We start from the raw sequence: 21,179 nt of genomic DNA, 5'->3' as shown, positions 1-21,179 counted from the left end.
CAGCAAGTGGGCGGGGGGGCCGGGCCGGGAGAGGGGTGGGGGGGCGGTAGAAAGGGGGATGGCAGAGAGGATGGCAGGGGCAGGGGAGACAGGGAGAAGCACGGGAAAGGGCAGGAGGGGGGGTGGGCAGGGCCAAGGACAAACAACCGAAGGGAAAATCCTCGTCAGCTCCGGCCCTGCCCCTGCCTTAGCCGAGCCGCAGGGTCCCCGGGCAGGGCCCCCTCACACACGGCCCGACTTCGAGGCCGGCTCTCACCCCGGCTCGGCCCCCCCCCCTCCTGGCTCACGCTGCCTCTCCTGCCCCCCCCCAGTTCTTCTCGCTCCCGGCCTGGCGCCCCCTCCTTCCTCCCCCAGCAGTCAGGACCCCAGCTCGGCCTCAAAGGGCAGCAAGGAAGAGGTAGGAGCCCCTCGGAGCCCCTCAACCCATCCCTCAGGCTACAAACGAGGGAACTGAGGCCCAGAGAAGTGAAGGGATTTTGCCCAAGTCTCTGCCCCCCCCCAATCAGGCCACCCCTGGGCCCAGGGGACCCTCCCAAGGAGCAGAACCAGGAGAAGCAGAGAGGGAGCAAGAGTAGCTCAGGGAAAGACAAAACAGAAAAAGGAAACGAGGGGAAAGGAAAGAAAGGAGGAGAACGAGCAGGAGAGAAGGGGTCAGGGTCAGAGATACAGAGAGACACACAGAGACAGAGAACAGAGACACACAGAGACAGAGAGATACAGAGAGACATAGAAACAGAGCAAAGATACAGAGACAGAGAGAAGGACAAGAGAGGGAGAGACAGATGGAGTACAGTGAAAGAGAGAGACAGAGACAGACACAGAGACAAAGAAACAAAGAAAAAGATATAGACACACACAGAGACAGAGAACAGAGAGACAGAGAAAGATGGAGATACAGAAACAAAGAAAAACAAACACAAAAGACAGAGAAAAACAGAGAGATGGAGCCAAAGAGACAGAGAGAGAGAGAGACAGACACACAAAGAGACAAAGAGAGAAAAAGAGACAGAGACACACACAGACAGGGAACAGAGAGACAGAGACAGATGGAGATACAGAGACAAAGAAATGGACAAAGAAAAAGACACACGCAAAAGACAGAGAACAGAGAGACAAAGAGAGAGACAGAGACAGAGACACAGAGAGAAGAGAAACAGAGACAGAGAACAGAGAGACACAGAGACACACAGAAACAGAGCAGATAGAGACAGACACAGAGGGAGAGACAGAGATGGAGATTCAGAGACAAAAAGAGACACACACAAAGACAGAGACAGAGATACAGAGACACCCAGAGAGAGCCTGGCGGCAGATGGACAAGGGGAGTGAGAGCCCCCTGCCCCCATCCCTCCTCCTCTGAGCCTTCTCTCTCCTCTCGCTCCCTCCTCTTCCCACAGGGAGAAGGCCATGCGCCTGCCTCCCTCATCCCAGGGGCCCGGGGCCGGGGGGAGCAGGGCCTCTGCCCCCCCAGATGGAAGCCAAGCACCGACACGGATAAACGTTAAAGGGACCTCACTTTGCCGGCAGCCAAAGGCTCCGCTTTGCCCGCTGGGCCCCGGCTGGCCGGGCGCGCCCCGGGATTGGCACCGGGGCCGGCTGTTTTGTTGCTTTTGCTTTTTAACTGATCTGGGGGTCGGTTTAACCCTCTGAGTTTGCTGCGTTTGTCATTTGGTTTTTAGAAAATCGTTTTAATTGTGTTTAAGCTTAGGTTTATCTCTGGTTTGGGGGGTGGGTTTGAGGGGGGGCGCTGGAGGTGGGGCGTATCGTTGGCCCCCTTCTCCCCCAGTCCTTCAGCTCCTGCGCAGGGGGCGGTTTAAGTCCTGGCTTAGCCCTCGTTTAGCCTCTGGTTTAGCTTCTCTTTAAAGATCTGGTTTAGTGTTAGGGTGTCTGCTCGCCCGCCCCACCCCCAGGGGTCCTGGGCCGAGGCTGGACCAACTTGTGACCCGGCTGCTGGTGGTCCCTGCTCGAGCCTCCTGGGGTCAGTCACCCCCTCCCCCCCAGCGGTTTCTGTCCCCCCGCCTTCCTCAGTCTCCTAGCACGTCACCCAGGGCCCAAGGCCCTTTTCCCTCCATCCCGGGGGGCATCCCGGTGCCCGGCCTGCGGGCAGAGGTCCCGGGGTCAGCTCAGCGCTGCCCCCACGGCCTCCCGCCTGGCTCAGGAGTGCTCAGGAAAGCACTCGGTGCTGCCCTCTTTTCTCTCCCCTACTTCTCTCACGTCACTTTGGGGGGGCTCTTTTTGCCCCCAATCGAGCTCCCCGGCTGATGCCCCTTGATCCTGGCTCCCAGGGTAGCAGAGCACTTCCCCCAAGCTCAGTGCGGGGCTTTCAGTCCCATTTCACAGATAAGAACACTGAGATTCAGAGTCCTTGTCAGGATGCGAGCCAGTGAGGGCCGGCTAACAGCGCTTCCTCCCCAGCATTCCCTCCGCCAGGTCAGAGCCATCTCGCCCAGAACCCCTGAGAGGGGCTGAGGCTCCGGTTACTCTCTCTGCCTCCGCGGCTGCTCAGCAAAGAGACCCCGGAGGCCCTCAGATCATCACCTAACAGGGAGGGAAACTGAGACCCAGCCAAGCTTTGCTCAGGCGGGCACCGCCGGCAAGGATCTGGGGGTTTGAACACAGATCCTCCTGACCCGCATGCAGTCTCTGTCCCCTTGGAACCGGCTCCCGGTGGGGGGAGCTTCCCTCACACTGCGTCCTTCCTTCCTTTCCTTCTCGAGGGTCCCCTCGGGTCACAAGCCAGCCCAGCCCCGGCCCGGGCTCTCTCTCGGCCACTGATTCCGGGACGGGGGTGGCTGACGGGGAGGGGGCCCTGGGGCCCTGGGCAAAGCTGCCCGAGGCCCCAGCTGTGCCCCCGGCACACTCCTCAAAGGGTTAAAGCTTGCCCAGCTGGAGAGCATCGGCCCAATGGGGGCTCGTGGCTTTGAGTGGTCTGTTACAGTCCCTTTAACTTTTGGTCCTGCTGCGGGTTTATCACGTCTGGTTATCGGCATGTTTAGTCCCCACCTGGGGGTCAGGAAGTGACGGGGTTTAGTCTGGGGGGTCCCCAGTGAACATTTAAAAGCAGAGTTATCAGCTGGTTAAGTGGACTTTTAGCAGCTCTACCTCCCCCTCGAGTTTAGCCTTAAAGGTACAGAGCTCGCCCTGCCCCACGTGGGGCCTGAAGGGTGGGAAGGGGAATCACAGAATGGCCTGACTCCCCCGGGGTCCCCGGTTCTGTCTGCGGCCGGACGCTCCTCCCGCCCAGCTCAGGGAAGGGTCCCTGCCCTCCTGCAAAGCTCCCTTGTCCTTTCTGCTCTCGGGACCACTTTCCCACGCCTGAGGGGGCCCAGGGGGCTGAGGGGGCCGGGCCATCCCAGGCTGCGGGTGCAAAGGCAGCAGCCCCCTGCGCTCCTCTGGCCCCAGTCCCTTGGCAAGCACTTTCTCTGTGCCAGGCCCAAGCCCCACCCCTCCTCCTCCTCCCGTCCTGCTGTCCTTTCTCTCCTTCCGACCCTCTGCTCCTTCCCTCTGATCTCTCTCCATTCCCGGGTCTTCTGCACTCCTCCCATCACAACCCGGCTCTTGAGCATCTCTGCTATCACTTCTCCCATAAACCCCTTGCTCTGCTACGTTCTGTCCCTCCTGGGGGAGCCCTGCTGCCCCCGGGCCTCCTTCCCTGCTTCCCATGAGCCTCCTTCCCCGCTGCCCCGGGACACCTTCTCTGCTGCACCCAAACCTTCCCTGCTCCCCTTGGGCCCCTCCCTGCCTACAGGCTTCCAGAATCTCCTTATTCGGGGCAGTGGGATTCTCTGGGCCTTAACCTCCCCTCTGGGGCCGGAGAACCTCGTGACGGCTGCGGGACAACGTCGGCAGCGGTGAGGAGACCGATGCTGGGGAAGCCTCCTGGGGCCCTCCCCGACCCGACACGGCCCCGGACAGGAGGAAGCCCAGGGGGGTCATCGGCCACTCTGTCCTTCTCGGGGGAGGGGGGGGGAGGGAGAGCTCTGCACCGTTAAGAGTGTGGTTTAAGTTAATTAATTAATTCTGGTTAATTACCTTTGTCGAGCAGCCACTCATCTACTACTCGACCAAGCCGGTAGGGGATTCTCTGTCTAGCAATCGCCAGCCGTTCGTTATCAAAGTTTCCTTGGAAAAGTTTAGAGAGACAGTAGTTTTCTCAGACACAACGAAGTCCCAGTGAATTAAAAGAGTCAATCATTCAGAACTCAGGAGTCGGAGTAAGCGGCGGCGGCATCCAGCCGGCAGGGGCGGCGGGGACAGACCCCACGCAAAAACGAGAGGCCACCTCCCCGATCTCCCCCCGAGGCCCTCCCGGGACCCTGGGCGGACGGCCCAAACCAAGCATTCGGAAGGAAAGAAAGCCAAGAAACCCCAAGGAGAAGGGGAGCCGGAAGGTCAAAAGTCGGAGGTTAAACAGATTTAGAGGATGCCCCCAGAAGAGTGGGGGGCTGGGGTGGGGAGGGGGTGTTTAGCGGCTTTAGGTTGGGGGCAGGGGCGGCAGGCGGCCCTGGCCCAGCTGGTTACTGAGTTTAGAGTGGGGTTTAGTGGGGGGAAGGTTAAGCGAGGTTTATGCGGCATTTAAGGGGGGCACCCAAATTTACATGGGGGTTATTTCCTCCCCACCCCAACTCCCCCCCCCACTTCCCCTTCCCACCTCCTTCATTCCACTCCCTCCCCTCATCCCAAAAACCAGGGCCCCGGCCCTTTCCATTCCCCTTCCTTCCTCTTTTTTCCCACCCCCCCTTCCCTTCCCTTTTCCCCATTCCCCCCCACTCCCCCCATGCCCCATTCTTTCCCCCATCCCCCCTCCCACCCCCCTCTCCCTCCCACTCCCCCCCTTCCCAGCCTCCTTTCCCCCTCTTCTCCTATTTCCCTTCCCTTCCTTCCTCCCACCTCCACCCTCCGCTATCCCAGAGCCTCCTCTCCCCTCCCTTGCGTTCCTCCCCGCTCCCTTCTCCCAACCTTCTTTACCCTCCCCAGTCCCCCTAATTTCCCAAGCCTCCGTCTCTCTCCCCTTGCCGATTCCTAAGAGCCAGCTCCCCATCTGCAGAGCGCACCTGTTCTCCTACCTCTCCCTGAGGAGGATGCGAGGGGGAGGAGCCCCTTGGGAACGAGAGAGAGTCCCAAGAGACAGTGGGGGCAGGGACAGAGAGAGCCACAGTGGGCGGACCTTGGGGGCTCTGGTCAGTGGGTGTCAGTCAGTCTTTACAAGCACCTACTATGTGCCAGCTCTCTGCCCTCCAGGAGTGAATGTGCCTGTCAATCATGTGTCGGAGGGCGTTGGTCGCCGGGCCCATGTGTCCGAGGACATTTGTCAGCGTGCGAGCCTGTGTCCGCGGGCGTTTGTCAGCACGTGTGTCTCAGGGAGCTCATCTCCGAGGCCGTGGGTCCCTCCTGCTGCCGGGCGGCCCTGCCGGCCTCGGGGTCCCTGTCCGCCTCCCGGCTGCACAGCTGGGGTCTCCGTGGGCCCGAGGCACGACGGGAGCTCCCCGACCCTCCCAGGCCCGGCTCCTCCGGAGCCAAGCACTGCCCCGGGTCCTATGTGTGTGAGTGCATGTGCACGCTCGGGCTCCTGGCTCACTTGTGCGTAACCATCATGCACTGCCACGTAGGTGTCCGTGTGCTCAGGTGGGGGGGGGGGACTCCCACCGAGAGATGGAGAAAAGGATCGGGGATGGCAGCTGCCTCTTGCAGGAGGGAGAAGGGAGAGTCAGGAGACGGCAACTGCCCCCCCCCCAGTGTGTGGGAAGGGAAGTGGACCCTCGGCAAGAAGTGCTGGGGGAGGTGGGGGGCCCAAGCCACCCCCTCTGGGGGCCAGGAAGGCTGCAGAGGCCGGGGCCCCCAACAAAGGTGGCCAAGTGAAGGGCCATTTTACAGGTGGGGAAACAGAGGCAGACACCTGCTAATAAGTAAGTGCTGGGAGCTAGAATGGGCCCTCAGGGTCTGAGAGCTCTATCCCTGGTGCTACCGGGCGGCCTCAGACACTGGGCCATGGGTGCACATCATCACATAGATGTGTTCTGTGGGTGCACACACGTGCGCACGTATGCAGTAGTCGTTTAATAAATGCTGGTTGAATGAGTAAAGTCTGATTTTCACAAGGTGTCTACCTTCTCCCAGCCTGGGGTGGGTGGGGAGGCTGTGTCCTTCCAACTGTTGGAACTTAAATCTGCACAGGGTGCGAAACCTCCCAGGGCGGAGGCAGAGGGTGCCCACAGGCCCAGGCCCAGGGGAGCCTTTCCCGCAGCTTCAATTGTGGGGCCATTCAGGAGAAGGGCAGCCCCTGAGGGCAGGACCTTGTGGGCTGACTCTGGGTGTTGGGGGGAAGGGGAGGGGGCGGACCAAGCAGGGGTCCTCAAACTCCGGCGGCCAGATGCGGCAGCTGAGGACGATTATCCCCCTCCCCCAGGGCTAGGAAGTTTCTTTAGTTAAAGGCCCACAAAGGTTTTGTTTTTACTAGAGTCTGGCCTCCCACAGTCTGAGGGACAGTGAACTGGCCCCCATTTAAAAAGTCTGAGGAGCCCTGCGAGACTCCGGCTGACCTCCCTGATGTTCCCTTCCCGACATTCCCTGCGCCAGGCCGGAGCCGGGCATCGCGGGCAGCGTCAGGCTCGTTTTATGGCCCAGGATCACACAACTAGTGTCTGGGGCAGGACTGGAACCCAGGCCCCGGGGCGTTCCCACTCTGACCTTCTCCGGTGGGGGGGAGGGGCGGGTCTTTGCCAGGCGGTGCTTTCCCGTGGCAGTCACAGCCGGGATCCCTCCGCTCCAAGCGGGTGTCAGGCTCCGTGCCCGCCCCTCCCCCTGCGCGGACGGGTCTGTTTGGATCAGAGTGTTGGGGCCGGGAGGGGGGAACCCGGGAGCCCCGGTGCGCGCGGCCCCACGTGGGAGCAAGTCTGGGCTCCCGGCTGCGCGCGGGCATCTTGGGGCTGTCGGGCCCCTCCCTCCGAGGCTCCAGCCCCGAGTCCTTGCTGCAGCTCCCGGTGTGAGTGAGTGTGAATGAGTGTGTCAGTGTGTCTGTCTCTGCCTCTGTCTGTCTGTCACTCTGGCTCTGTCTCTCACTTTCTGTTTGTCTCTGTCTCTCAGTCTCTCTCGCTCTATTTCTCTGTCTCTCTCAGTCTTTATCTCTTGGCCTCTTTCTGTCTCTAACTCTCTGTCGCTCTCTCTGTCTCTGTCTCTCTATACTGTCTCTCCCTCACTGTTTCTCTCTCTGTCTCTCAGTCTCTTTCGCTCTATTTCTCTGTCTCTGTCTCAGTCTTTATCTCTCTGCCTCTTTCTGTCTCTAACTCTCTGTCTCTCTCACTCTCTCCCTCTCACTGTCTCTCTCTATACTGTCTCTCCCTCACTGTTTCTCTCTCTGTCTCTCAGTCTCTCTCCCTCTATTTCTCTGTCTCTCTCAGTCTTTATCTCTTGGCCTCTTTCTGTCTCTGATTCTGTCTCTGTCTCTCTGTCCCTCTCACTGTCTCTCTCTCTCTCTCTCTCCTGCACCCCAGTCTCTGTATCACTACCTCCCTTTATCTCTCTTCTCTCCCTCCGGTGTCTCCATGTCTGTTTCCCTGTCTCTCCATCTCTCCTCTGCCTTTTCTCCCGTGTTCCGTCCTCCATCTCCGAGTGCTTACGATTTCTGTACCTCCCGCTGGGGGCAGTTTTTTTCCCATGGCTGCGTCTCTGTGCCCCTGCCCCCTCTTCTTCCCTCTCCCTTCCCTCACTGCCCTGTGTCCCTCTCCCTTCTCCCTCCTTTTCTCTGCCTCTCCCTGTCTCTCTCCCCTTTATTGTCCCCCCCTCCCGTCTCTGCTCTGTCTCTCCCAGACCAGCCCCGTGGCTCCATGGGTATTTGCCTCTCCCCCCCCCCCAAGGCCAGTGCCCAGCATCAGTGTGACAATGAGACTGCCCCCAGCCTTCTGCTGGCCTGCCTATAGTCCCCCACCCTCCTCCTTCTCTGGCCTTCCCTCCCGCCCCCAATTTTAGCCCCATCTCGGCCTTTCTGCTTCCCCACATCAGTAAGAAGCTCATCCTGGCACTTCAAGGTCTGAGAGTAATGTCAGCTGAGCCTCCCAAAGCCCCTAAGATGGAAGGACTAAAGAGACTTATTCCCATCTTCCAGCTGACAAACTGAGGTTCGGAGAAGTTCTGTGCTTTCCGCATGTCCCTCACAGCTGGGGAGTGCCAGAAGCTCGTCTCTCCTGACTTCACCATGCCAGGCATTTCCCCAAGCTCCCCGTACCCAACCCCAAGCCCTCCTCATTACCTCGCTCCCTTGTCTTAGCCTCACCCTCCTCCTCCCCCATGCCCCCACGCCCACTCCCTAGTGCCACCTACCTGCTGGGTAGCGCTCGTTCACTGGCCAGCTGTCCACTTGCAGGGTGGCGTTGCCCCCGCTCCGGGTGAAGCGCACCACGTGGTACTTGCCGTCGCTCACGATGGCGTTGGGCTCATCGATGGCGATGTCGTCAGTACCCACATTAAAGATCACCCCCACGGTGCCCTGGTCCTGGTGGCCAGAAGCAGGGGTCAATACCCAGGAGAGGCAGCTGGGCGTGAGGGGGGAGGGTCAAGCCAACCGTCTTCCATCCATCCATCCATCCATCCAATCCACTCATCCCTCTATCCATCCATCCACCCTTCCATCCATCCATCCATCCACCTTCCCTTTCATCCATCCATCATCTGGGCACTCCAGTGGCAGCCACTCCAATATAATGGAAAGAATCAAGTCCTGAGTTCAAGTCCTCCTGACTCTAGCCCTGACCGCCTGCGTGACTATGGATAATCCCCTTAATTTCTCAAGCCAATGAACAATGACCAGCACCCAACTTGTCCAGCACAGGGAAAGCACCTTATAAATGGGAAAGCTCCAGGGACAAAGGGGAGTCACCCCTCCTTCCCACCTGGCAGGTGATGGGGCTACGAGAACACGATATTTCCAGCATAACCATCAGTGGTCGCTGATGGCCACACACTAGCAAAAGGGATTATGTTGGCAAAGGGCTCTGCAAAGCCCCATGGTCACATCAGCTCTTGTTCTCCTCACGGAAACATTCGCTGTCTTACGTTTCTCTTCCTTACAAGGAAGGGTTCAGCCTGAAGAATGGCTATTTCCTAACATGGTCACGATACAAAAATCAAATAAAACCCCTTTTCCAAAAGAGACAAGAGATCACTAACATTCAGCAAAGGCTCCTGGGAAATCCTGGGGGGCAGCTCCTTATCTGGGGGGCCCCTTCCTCACCCCCAGTCCTGCAGACACTTAATCGAGGTTAGCTGGATCGGTGTTTGCTGGCCAGGGTAGTGGGAGATGGGGGGGCCGAGAACCCCCCCCTTTGTCCTCCACGCTCCCCGAGCTCTCAGGAGGAAAGCCCCGGGGTGGGGGTGTCAGGTAGTGAGGAACAACTTTGCTCTCCTGGCAGTTTCCAGGCCCCTAACTAGGTCACTGCTCTGCAGGGGGAGGTAGGGAAGCTGCGTGTGGGCTCCCCCGTTCCCGGGGGAGCGTGGGCTGTGGGTGGGCCTATATGTGCTTTTGGTGGGGGGATGTCTGGGACGGACAAACGGGCTTGACGAATAAGCCGATGATGGGCGAGATCCCACTCACTTCCCAGGGAAGGGGACGCTGACCTGGGAGGGGGGGGCTCTTCCCTGGGGTGGGGGGGAAGGGGGCAGCAGGAGCCAAGGCAGGCTCCAGCAGAGGAGTGCCCAGAGCCCCGGAGAGAGCCCCCGTCCCAAGCCAACCTCCTAAAGTAACCCAGTCTAGGATGGAGCCGGGCCCTGCCAACGAATCACAACTACCTGCTTGCCTAGAGCTCGGCCCTCTGACTCCCTTTGCTCCTGGCTCTCCATCTCCCAAGCACCCCTAACCCTCTGGGACAACCTCCAGCCGTGACTCGAGTGCAGCCTCCATCACCTCACAGTGAAATATTGCAATGGCTGCGGGGGGGGGGGGGTCTGTCTGCCTCCCCTCCCTCCCCACTCCTGTCCAGCTTCCCCTGGGCCCCCAGAGTCGTCCCCAGGACCCTTCTATCCAATAATGGCCAGGGCTCCCTCACCTCCAGGATCACACAGAGCCTCCTCTGCTCAAAGGCCTACCCCAGAGCTCCTCCCTTTCCAGCTCCTCCCCCTCCCTAGTCCTCAGGGATACAGTGACCCTGGGGACTCCTTGCCTTAGCTCTCACCTGCAAACACTCGGCCGCCCCATCCCTGCAACTGCCCCCCTCCGGCTTCCTGGGCTTTCTCCAAGGCCTGGTTGGACTCCACCTTCTCCAAGTCTTCCCTGGGCCTCCTATCTGAGGCTATCTCTACTTTCTTCTGTGTGAGGGTGATGTCCCTGTTTGCATGTTGTCACCCCATTAATCAGGCTGGGAGCTCTTTGAAAGCAGGGACCTTTCTCTCTTTCTTTCCTTCCTCTCTTTTCTCCCTTTCTTCCTTCCTTTCTTTCCTTTTCTTTTTTCTTTTTTCCTTTCTCTCTCCCTCCCTCCCTCCCTCTCTCCCTCTCTCCCTCTCTCCCCCTCTCCCCCTCTCTCTCTCCCTCTCCCTCTCCCTCTCCCTCTCCCTCTCCCTCTCCCTCTCCCTCTCCCTCTCCCTCTCCAACACTTAGTACAGTGCCTAGCACATGGTAGGTCCTTATTATTAATATTTGCTTGACTGATTCTCCCATGAGTGTGAGGGGCACCCCCAGCAGCACACTATAGACAGTCATCCACATCCATTGACCCCGAGAGCACCCCAACACTGACTCTCCATGCCCGGCTGTGGCTCCCTTTTCTCCCAGCCACATTACTCTAGCTCCCAACCTTTTTCTGCAGAAGAGGAAAAGCACCAAGGATATAGTCTCAGGGGGACAGAGGGAGATTCAAGCCCGACTGACCCGCCTGACACCCACCGCTAGCCCCCTCCTCCCCGGGCCTTTACCGCCAGCCCCAGAAGCGAGACCGTTTTCTTCAGACCCCTTAAGAGTAGAGATGTGGGTTAATGACTTCTATAGGACTGCAGTGGGCAAAGCCCGAGATTTGAACTCAAAGGATCTGAGTTTGAGGCCTGGGTCCTGCCCCTCACTAGCCTTGTAAGTTCAGAGAAGTTGCTATTTCCTCTCTGGGCCTCAGTTTCCCCATCTATAAAAGGAAGAGGATTAGACTAGATCACCAGGGTCTCTTCCGGTTCTAAAACCCATGACCCCTTCACACATCTGCTGAGCACTGAATTAAAATGCCCAGAGATAAACTGAGCCAGGGGCAGGGGGGACTGGGCTGACAGTCAGGAAAAGCAGAACTCAATCTTGCCTCTGCTACTGAGCCACCGTGTGCACCTAAAGCTCCCGGAAGCTCAGTTTCCCTGGCTGTAAAATGGATCGTGCTAACACTGCTCATCCTGATGGTGAGGAGCAAAGGGGACTGTGCTGGCAAAGGGCTTTGCAAAGCATCATGGTCACATTGGCTCTTGTTCTCCCCACAGAAATAAATCATGGATAAATACAGACTTTGGACTTCACCAGGCACTTCTGAGTTTCTTAGTCACTGTGGCAAATTTAAATAATGACACCAAGCAAAACAAGCTGGCACCTTCAAGCTGTGAGACTCGAGGGGCAAGAGTCAGAGCTGAAACTAGGGTGAGGTAAACGGGGCATCGCCCCATTTGCTGACTGGGGCAGGGGGAGGGTGTGCCCTTCCTTCTCCCAATCCTCTGCCTCTGGGTGCTCCTCCGTGAGTCAGGAGGGTGGGCCCTGGGAGAGGATGAGCACAAGGTGAGGGGGAGGAGGAGAAGGCGCCGGCTGCCCCCTACAGACATGATCAGACTGGGGAGTACTCAAGTTGTCCATCCTCCCCAGCCCACCCTTCAGCTAATGCTGTCCCGGGTGCCAGAATGCCCAACTACAGCTTTGGCAGGTTTGACTTATTACTTCCCTCAAATACCCAATATTTAGTAAGTGCCTGGCATACAGGTGGCACTTAATATATGCTTATTGCATCTGGCTGGGTTGAGTTGGGTTGATAGGTTCCACATTAGGGCTGGCTCAGCCAGAAGCCGAGGGCCCCCAAGGTCTCGTATCTGGGAGGGCGACAGTCACGAGCGATGGCTTTTCTAGAACCCTGGAAGGATCCCAGGGGGTCCTGGGCCCTCCCAACAGCTCCCCGGACAGGTGTTACAGGGGCAGAGGGAGGCTCTGGGAGGAGAATCCCCGCCCAGGGTCCCACGGCAGCGAGCTCTCGCTGCCAGCTGGGGAGGGGAGGCCGGATTCCTGGGTTCCCAGGCAGCAGCTCTGGGGGAGACAGTTCCCCTGTGCGGCTCCTGACGCGGAGTCAGTTGTCACTTCTGTTAAAGTCATTAATTCCTAATTCCCCAATTACCTCATTAGGCGGCGGTGGGGAGAGCGGGCCGCTCCTACAGCAAATAATTATGGGAGTCAAAATTAATTTGGCAAAGTGGAGCGACGCTTTATTAGAGACGTCAAATTGCTTTCCTCTTATTTCACTGCCGCCTCCCCGCTCTCCCGGAGCCGCTAATGAAGCCGTCGTGGGAGCCGATGTGTCACTGGGGGCGGGGGCCCGGGCCTCTTGTCTCCCCCAGGCGTTCTCTCCCCACTTTGGGGCTGTCTCCCCTGTGCCCTCCCAGCCCCCACTCTGGGCCCGGCCCCAACCCCGTCCTCCCGTGGCAGCTCAGCCCTCACCCAGGCCCTGCAGGCCGGCTCAGGGAGGGCCGAGGAGGCACCTGGGAAGGGCTGGGCAAGAAATGCCTGCCGACTGACTGACTGACCCGTGGGGATGGCCAGGGGATTGGGGATTCTAGCCCTCTCGTCTCTCCGAAGGATGTGGCTCAGCCCCCACCAGCCCCTCGGGGAGCCCCAAGTCACATCCCAGAGCACACACAGGTCACCCAGGGAGACGGAGCACACACACTCAGCAAGGCACATGGGCATTCACACATGGGCACACAGTGCTTGGTATTCTGTCACAGAAGGATCACATCTGCAATGGGGATGTCCCACAGGAAAAGACCTACCCCCTCCTCCCACACATGGAGCTCTTTACAGACTCTCTCTGTCTCTTCTCTGTCTCTTTCATCTCTTTTTCTCTGTCTCTGTTTTTCATCCCTCTTTCTCTCTCTCTCTCTCTCTCCCCCTTCCCTCCCAGACACGCATACATGCACAAACCCACACCCACACCTGTGTCTTCTCCCAGCATCCCTCAGTTTGCCTCACGCCTCACTCTTAACTCAGCTCCTTCACCTTCATCTATATTCCCCATCCCCTGTCCTGCCAGGTCCTGACTGACCAGTTCCACTCTGACCACAGGACCATTTTCTCTTTCTTCTCCTTCCCTACACACCCCTGACTGGCGAGGACATTGGATTATTCTGTGAGACAGGTCAGTGTATCAGAAAGCGTACTGGACTTGGAGTAAGTAGGGTTCAAATACTGGCTCTGGCTCTTATAAGTTTCATGACCCTAGACCTTTTCTGAGCCTCAGTTTCCTTATCTGTAAAGTGGGGATAGTGCCCTAATGTACTGGTCTCAGTGGGCACAGTGAAGCTATTTCAATTGAATGTCAGTCTGTTGACTTCTACCACCCAAGGTGCCTTGGGGCAGGAAGGGGCCACTGGGAACACACAGGGTCTATTCTCAGAACTGCGAGTCCTGAGGTTAACTGAAAGGGATTTTTTTTTTAGAAAACCTAATCCACACCCCTTCTAAAGGTGGGGGGGGGGGGAGGGGAGGAAGGGACTCGCTAAAGGTTTCCCAACTCCAAATCCATTGCTCCGCACTGCCTCCGTGCAGGCCCTGCAGGCCTTCTGCCTCACCCAAGCCCAGACATTCTGCTCTTTGGTCCATCGGCCTCCCAGAACAGGGGCCTGGAGTCTGCTCTCAGATAAAGGCAAGCAAGGAGGCAGTGAGGTCAGAAGTGGACTTCAGGGTCAGAAAGGCAGGGTCAGAAGCTCTTTTACAGAGAAATAAATTGAGGCTGAGAGTGGTGAAGTGACTTCCCCAGAGTCACACAGCAGTAGCCAGAGGAGGTTCTGATTTGGGGGGAAGAGAAAATATAAATCTCAGTGATCTGTCCAAACAGGGGGTGCTGAAAGGATGGGGGGCTGCAGCCAGCAGTAGGACTGGGATCAGAAGAGGGAGAAGCCCAGGGACTCTCAGTGAGCTGTCCAAACAGGGGGTGCTGAAAAGACGGGGTTACTGCAGCAGGCAGTGGGACTGGGATCAGAAGGGGGGAAGCAGAAGAAATCTTAATGAGCTGCCCAAATAGGGGGTGCTGAAAGGATGGGGGGCTGCAGCCAGCAGTAGGACTGGGATCAGAAGGAATCTCAGTGAACTGTCCAAATGGGGGTGTTGAAAAGATGGGGGGCTGCAGCTGGTAGTAGGACTGAGATCAGAAGGGGGAAAAGCACAGGGACTCTCACTGAGATGTCCAAATAGATAGGGGTGCTGAAAGGATGGCAGCTGGCAGTGGGACTGAGATCAGAAGGGGGTGGAAGCAGAAGAAATCTTAGTGCGCTGCCCAAATAAGGGGTGCTGAAAGGATGGGGTGTTTCAGCTGGCAGTGGGACTGAGATCAGAAGGGGGAGAAGCCCAGGGACTCTCAGTGAGCTGTCCAAACAGGGGGTGCTGAAAGGAGGGGGGAAGGGGAGGCCTGCAGCCAGCAGCAGTACTTGGGAATCACTTAATAGGCTGGTTGGAGGCCTCTGACAGTTGGTAGAATTCAAGGGTCTTATGACCACTGTGTCCAAGTCACCCATTTTACAGACCAGTGAGGCCGAGAAGCTCCCACAGGGGGTGAGTCAGCCCCAGGGCCAGGCTCCTGGCTCCAAACTGATTGTAGAGTTAGATTAGAGCTGGAAAAGGCCGGGGGAGGGGTCTATTCTAAAGCCTTCATTTTAACAGAGGAGGAAAGTGAGGCACAGAAAGTTCGGTGACGCCTGGAACCTGGATTTAGAGCTGGAAGGATGGTCACTGATGAGCCTCGCCCTCCCATTTTACGAGGAGAACACTGAGGACGAGAGGGCGCTTCCTGACTCCAAGCCCAGGGCTGTCCACTGGCCCATGACTCCTCAGGAGGGCACCGGGCTGACAGAGCCAGGGTCCCCGCCCAGACCTCCCGCCCCAAGTCCCGTGCCCCCCCCCATGCAGTAGCAGACATGCGGGGCTTCTCCGGGGGCATGATGGGAGGAAGGGGCGGGGGAGGAGCCTGCGTTCTGGGGAAGGTGGGGGTGTGAGGAGGAAGGGAAGCGGGGCCCAGGGTCCTTACGATGTGCAACTGCAAGTAGTCTCCGAGGCCGGAGGCGCTGTCCACGCGCACCAGCACGGCGCTGCGCTGGTGGGTGCTGAAGCCCACGGCCAGGCGGTCCATCCTCGTGCTGGGCCGGTCATTGGGGGGCCACGTGTAGGTGATGAGCGCCCCGCCCTTCCCGAAGATGTAGGTGGTCCCGGCTGGAGGAGAAAAGAGAGGGGGAGGGGCGGGAAGGAGACAGGGTCAGGCCAGCAGGACCAGGGCCTTGGGCTCTGGCAGGAGCTCGGGGGACTCGGGTTCTGTCCTCGAGTGGTCCTGGGGAGCAGCCACGTCTCCCTTAGGGAGCTCTGTGTGTATGTGTGTGTGTGTGTGTGTGTATCTGTGTGTGTGTGTGTGTGTGTGTGGAGCCGCCTCAAGAATTCTCATTTTAGTTACAGCGACGGAGCAGGGGAAGCCGGAGCAGAGAATTTGGGAGGAGGCCATGGGGGGAGGGGATTCTCGGGGGGGGGGGGCAGAGCCAGGCCGGGCCGCCCGGCTCCCGCGGCTCCGCCTCCTCCCCCTCCCCCAGTGCCCACCAAGGTGACATTGACAACAGGGGGCTGAAGCCCAGGAGGGTCAAGCGATGCAGGTGCGGGCGCTCCCCAGAGGCTGCGGGGGGCTTTGTTCTGCTCTGACTCATAGGCCGCACAGCCAGCCTCCTTCCCGGGCTCGGCCGGCTCCGTCCGCCCCCTCCCTGTCCTCCCTCTCCTCTGCGTCCCTTCCCCCGGGGCCGGGACACCTGGCCGAGCGCCGCCCCCCCCCCCAGCAGCAGGTTCTCGTCCCGGTCTGGGAGCCCCAGCCCCCCCCCCGCCCCCTCTGGACTTCAGGGCTCCTGCTATTGGGAGGACCCAGGGAGGGGCTGGCAGGGGCAGAGGGCATGACGGGAGCCTTCCCTCCCTGGGCAGAGGAGGCCCGAGCGCCGGGGGGAGCCAGGGAGAGCGGGCCAGACTTGGCAGGCTCCGGCTCCCGGCCCACCCCGCCCCCATCTCTCCTCCCCCTCCTCTCCCTCTCTCTCCTCTGCACCATCCGGCTGCCGGGGGCGGGTGTGAGGTCCCTAACGATCAAGCCCCAAAATAAACCCCATTAGTTGCCATGTTCCCTCCCGTGGCTGCCTGGGCTCTCGGGGGGGGGAGCTGGGGGGGTGCCCTGGTTACCGGGAGCCCAAACTGGGCCGGGGGCAGGGGGGCCACCCTCGAGTCCGTGAGCCGTAAGGGGAGCAGATGAGAACATAAAATCTTTAATTAAATAATTAGCCTTGATGGGTCTCTTCTGGGCACTTCTGCTGGGGGGAGGGGGCCGAGGGCAGAGGGAGACGTCCAGAGTCTCGGAGGGGTCGTCAGGGAGGGGGATTCAACTCAACCCGGCCAACAGGCTATGTGAAACGCCTACTGTGCGCTAGGTGGGGAGAGGCAGGAATGATGGGAGATCCCCTTAGGATGAGAGGAAGGGAATTGTAGGCTAGGTTCCTCAGGTTCTGTGAGGGCTAATGGAGACTGCTGGGAAGGAGATAAACCTAAAATCTGATTGGCAGAAGCTGCCCGGGGGCACGGGGCTGGCTGGCACCCTGGGGACCCGGGCACCGGCTCGGGCACTACGGGTGAAGGAGACACGGGAAGGCTCCAGTCTGGGGAAAAGGGGGGGCAGCGGGGTGCCCCGTTGGTAGGGCAGAAGGGGACTGATGTAGCACCAGGAGAGCAAACAAGTAGGTCTGCTCTGGGTGCCGGGGGGTGGGGGGGGAGAAACTTTCCTCATCCCCTTCCTCTCCCCCCCAGCAGGCCGATGCCCCCCAGGTAAGATGGGGGCCTGGTCACCCCAGGTGAACCTGGGCCCTCAGGGCTGCCGCCCCCTCCACCAGGAGGGCACAGAAGCAAGGGCCCAGTGAGAGGGCAGGGGGCCCTGGGGGCAGGGGCAGGGCCTGGCTCCCGGGGCCGGGAGGGAGGAGGGGGAGAGGAGGCCTCAGCTGGAAACAAGCCCCTCAGCTCCTATCACTGCAGCACTATGGAAAATCGGCTGTTTCCATGGCAACCCTAATATCCAGAGTCCTCCCTCTCCTCTCCCTCACTCACACACTGGAAGTCCAATAGAGGAAGGCGGTGCGGAGGGGAGAGCCGGGCCTCCCCCAAGAGTCCCTTTCCTCCCAGTGGGCAGCCCAGAAACCTTCTCAGCCTCCTCCAGGGCCTCGAATTCTGTGCTTCCTCGGTGGAATCGGGGGCCCCCAAATATCACCCTAGTCCTCCACGAGCCCCCCCAGCTTCAGGGGGGCCAATCCCTTTCCCCGGGCGTCCCAAGGCACCCTCGGAGACAGGGATTCTCGGCCGGGAGGAGCCCACGCCCCAAGACCTTCCCCGAGGACCAGAAACAGGCCCTGGAAGAGAGGCCCCCCCGGCCCCCAGCAGACACGGGAGGGAGGCCGGCTCTTCCCCAGCCCAGAGACGAGTCCTCCCAAGCCTTGGCCCATTCCGGCCTCCGGCTGCCATGGTTCCGACCCAAAGGCCAACCCAGAACCGGCTCGCTGGGAGAACCCCCCCCCCCCAGGCTGCTCAGAGAACTGGACACACCCAGCTCCACACAAAGAAAGAGCTCACACCCACAGACCCAGACCAGAGCCCGGAGGAACATGTGAGCGGCGCGTGCACACACACACACACACACACACACACGTGCACCTGTACACACGGGCCTGCCCGCGGCTCTGTCCTCGGTGCTGGCCTCCCCTGCTTCCCCACTCCTGGACCGCAAGCTCCCCCGACGCCCCCGTGGGGGTCCCGGCCCCCCCCAAGCACTTGGTCTCCAAGGTGATTTACTAGCCCAGAGGCTCCAAATGCTCTGCCAGGGCGCGGCTCGTTAAAGCCGGAGGGACGGTTATTGCCATGGGGGGGAGAGCTCCTGGGTAGGGGAGATGAAAGATGGATGGCTCACTGGGCCCAGGAGGGAGGTTATTCCCCGGGGGAGCCATTGATCACGCCATCGGCCGCCATATTACCCAAGGGCTCCCGGACTCCACAGCCAAGGAGTGGGAAGACACAAAGTCAGACAACCCCCCCCCACCCCCGCCAGCTTGGGCTCTGGTCTCCCCCCGGGGGCAGCCCCTGGGCTCCCAGGCAGGACAAGTGCCTTCTGGGGCGTGTCCACACAGCCGAGACCAACCAGGATGAGACCCCCTGAAGAGATCCACACAAGGATCCCAGTGAGCCACAGGATCCATCCACCCCATTCCCCATCTCATCGACAGGGCCCAGCGGCGCCTTCAGAAAGCCAGGCCCCGGAGCAGCATTTTGCAGAGTTGCCAATAGCCAACATGCTGAAGCCTCCTCGTGCCCACGATATCCCAGGGACAAGGGGAGGCAGCAGGCCCAGGTAGCTCCAGAATCTTCTCCACTTCTGCCCAACCATCTCCTGAACCCATCCAGGCCATCCAGGAACCCGCCTGCCACCAAAGTGACCAGGGCTCCCCCGTCCAGAGCCCGGTGGCAGTGCCTTCCACCGCAAAAGGCGGCCAGCCAGCCGCGGACCCCGGCCCAGAACCACCTGCCCCAACGCCTCCTTCTGGGGGCAACAAGTCAAGGCGGAGACCGACCTTCTCGCCACCAGAAGCCCCGGAAGTCGGCGCCCCCAGCCCGGCCCAGCTCCTCCCCTACTCTCACGGCAGAAGGCAGGGTCTCTCCTCCTTCCTACCCCCAGACCAAGCCAAGGGTCCGAGCGTTACTCTGGACCTCAGATCCCACAAGGACTGTTAGGTGCCTGGCTCCCCCAATCCCAAACCCACATAACCATCTGTATCCACTCTCCACAGCCCAAGGGAGAGACCCCCCCCCACACACAAAATCAAGATACACAATTTGTTGCTTGGGGCGGGGTCCCCAATCCAGGACTTCTGAAGCCACTGAATCAGTGTCCTCTCTTCTGGACACTGGGGGTTCAAGAATCATCAAGCATTGAGACCTGAATGAGGAAGGGGAGCAGGGGCTCCACAGCGGGAGGGGGATGCCGGGAGCCTCTCGCTGAGGCTAAGTGCCCTCCCTCCACTGGCAGCCACCCTCATCCCATTCTCTGGACCCAGGTGTTCTGGGCCTCCCTCTCCTCCAAGACAGCACCAGGCACATGAGGCAGCTGCCAGTGAGTGTCTGGCAGGTCAATCCAGGTGTTATATAATTGGAGAGCAGGGTGGGGATGGAGGGGGAAGTGAGGGGGAGAGACAAGGAAATTGTGAAGAAGAAAGAATGGGTGGGGATGGGAAGGAGAAGGGGACGAGGAGAAAAGGGGGATGGAGAGAAAGAGCAGCTGCCACAAGCAGCAGACGTGGAGATTCCCCCCCCCTGGAATGTGATCCCCCCTGCTTCCCACCAGGAAGGGCCAGGGCAGGAGGGAAGCCTGACCTATTTTGGGTGAAGGCCTCCCAGACCAGCTCATCCTTTCATCCACTGGGGTGGAGTCTCAACTGGAAGGAGTTAACTTAGTCAAGGCTCAATCAGAGTGAAAGCCTTGGTCTCCAGCTCCCTTCTCTTTCTGTCTCTCTGTCCCTGCCTCAGTGGGTGTTTGTCTGCCTCTCCTTTTAGGAGTCCTTTGCCCCCTCCAAGGCCTCCCTCTCCCCTTTGGAGTTTTCTTTTCGATCTCCCAGAACCTCCATTTTCTCTCCCCTTCTCTTCCTCTCTTGCCTATCTTCTCCCTCACCACCTTTCCTCTCTCTCTTCTTCCATTTACCACATGATTTGGAAAGGGGAAGCTTGTCCCTTCCCTTCTTTGGGGCTCAGTCTCTCAAGCCCCCAAAATGCAGACATGGGTGCTCTTGAAGCCCTGATGTTCTGATTCGCTCTCCCTGCTGGCTCTCCAACTCCTGGTACCCCTGTCCTCGCTTCCCCTGACTTTCTCCTTCCTCCTGCCCCATCAGTCCCACTTCCCATTCAGAGCTCCCGGGCTCTCTCTCTTTCAAGCTTCTTGGGCTCCATCCTCAAATGGCTGGCTTCTCTCCTAGCTTCCCTCCTCCCTCCTGCTCCATGCTTCTTCCTCCACCCGTGCTGTCTTCTCCAATGCTTCCCCAACCCAAGGAGCCTGGGCCTAATCCTTGGCAATGCTGGAGACCACAACTGGTCGTGGAAGAGACAAAGCTTCCACTGGGAAAGGGGGCTTGGAGTGCAAGGATGGAGAAAGGAAACAAAGAGGGGGGGGGGAGATGAAAAGGAAAAGATGGTTACAGATGAAAATTCATGAAGGTTCAGGGACCAGGAGGACCAAGCAGGAACCTGGGAGACAAGTGGTGGGAACAGGAGATAGGGGACAGAAGGGAGCCAGAGTAACAAATGTGTGCACGGGCTGGGGAGGAGGAGATGATGGAGAAAGGAGCGAGACGGGGGGGGGGGGGCACTAAGAATGGAGAAACAGGAAAAACAGGAGGAGAAAGAGAGAGGTGAAAAGGAGAGAAAGAGGATGGGAAAGTTACGAGGAGGACAGTCACAGGGTGGGAGAATGGGTGAGAGAAGTGGAGATCTGAGGAGAAAGGGGAGCACCAAGAGGGGAACAAGAGGAAGCAGAAAGGGGAGGTGAGCAGGGAAGAGGTGAGAGAAGCCAGGGAGACGGCTGGGGAGTGAGAGTGGTCAAGGAGAAGCAGGTGAAGAAGAGCAGAGACCTGGCAGGTGAGAAAACATGGCTCCCTCCTCCATGGGAAGCGAGGGAAGCGAGATGGGGCAGAGAGATGGGGCAAGATGTGGCTACTGTGGAAGGGCAGAGATGGAGGGCAGAGGGGACGGAGATCCGAGAAATGAGGTCTGAGGGGATGGCCGTGGCCAGGAGGTCGGGAGCAGAGATGAGAAGAGACAATGGGGGAGAAGACACGGGAGCAAGGGGATAGGATACAAGGCAGGCGGGGAGAGAGAAGATGTGGCAGGAGAATTAGAGAAAGGCACAAGTGGGAGAAGGAGGGAGCTGTCG

The 21,179-nt window shown here is 59.4% G+C and overlaps 1 protein-coding gene across 4 annotated transcripts in view; it reads right to left on the bottom strand.

The window, feature by feature from the left end:
• Positions 1 to 21,179, bottom strand: part of NRXN2 (neurexin 2) — a 157,133-nt gene that overhangs the window by 34,853 nt on the left and 101,101 nt on the right. For 3 of the 4 annotated variants that reach the window (XM_031941609.1, XM_031941608.1, XM_031941610.1), the window contains 3 exons: positions 15,234 to 15,415; positions 8,317 to 8,488; positions 4,033 to 4,122 (listed from right to left, as the gene is read on the bottom strand). In XM_031941609.1, the coding sequence (XP_031797469.1) occupies positions 4,033 to 4,122; positions 8,317 to 8,488; positions 15,234 to 15,415 (444 nt within the window). The remainder of the gene's footprint in view (positions 1 to 4,032; positions 4,123 to 8,316; positions 8,489 to 15,233; positions 15,416 to 21,179) is intronic. The other variant, XM_031941606.1, reaches the window with a different exon arrangement.

The sequence above is a fragment of the Sarcophilus harrisii genome, chromosome 6 (genome assembly GCF_902635505.1).
Source record: "Sarcophilus harrisii chromosome 6, mSarHar1.11, whole genome shotgun sequence".
In the NCBI taxonomy this organism is placed as follows: Eukaryota; Metazoa; Chordata; class Mammalia; order Dasyuromorphia; family Dasyuridae; genus Sarcophilus; species Sarcophilus harrisii.
The sequence above is the reverse complement of the archived record's forward strand: the minus strand, read 5'-3'. Positions and strand labels throughout refer to the sequence as shown.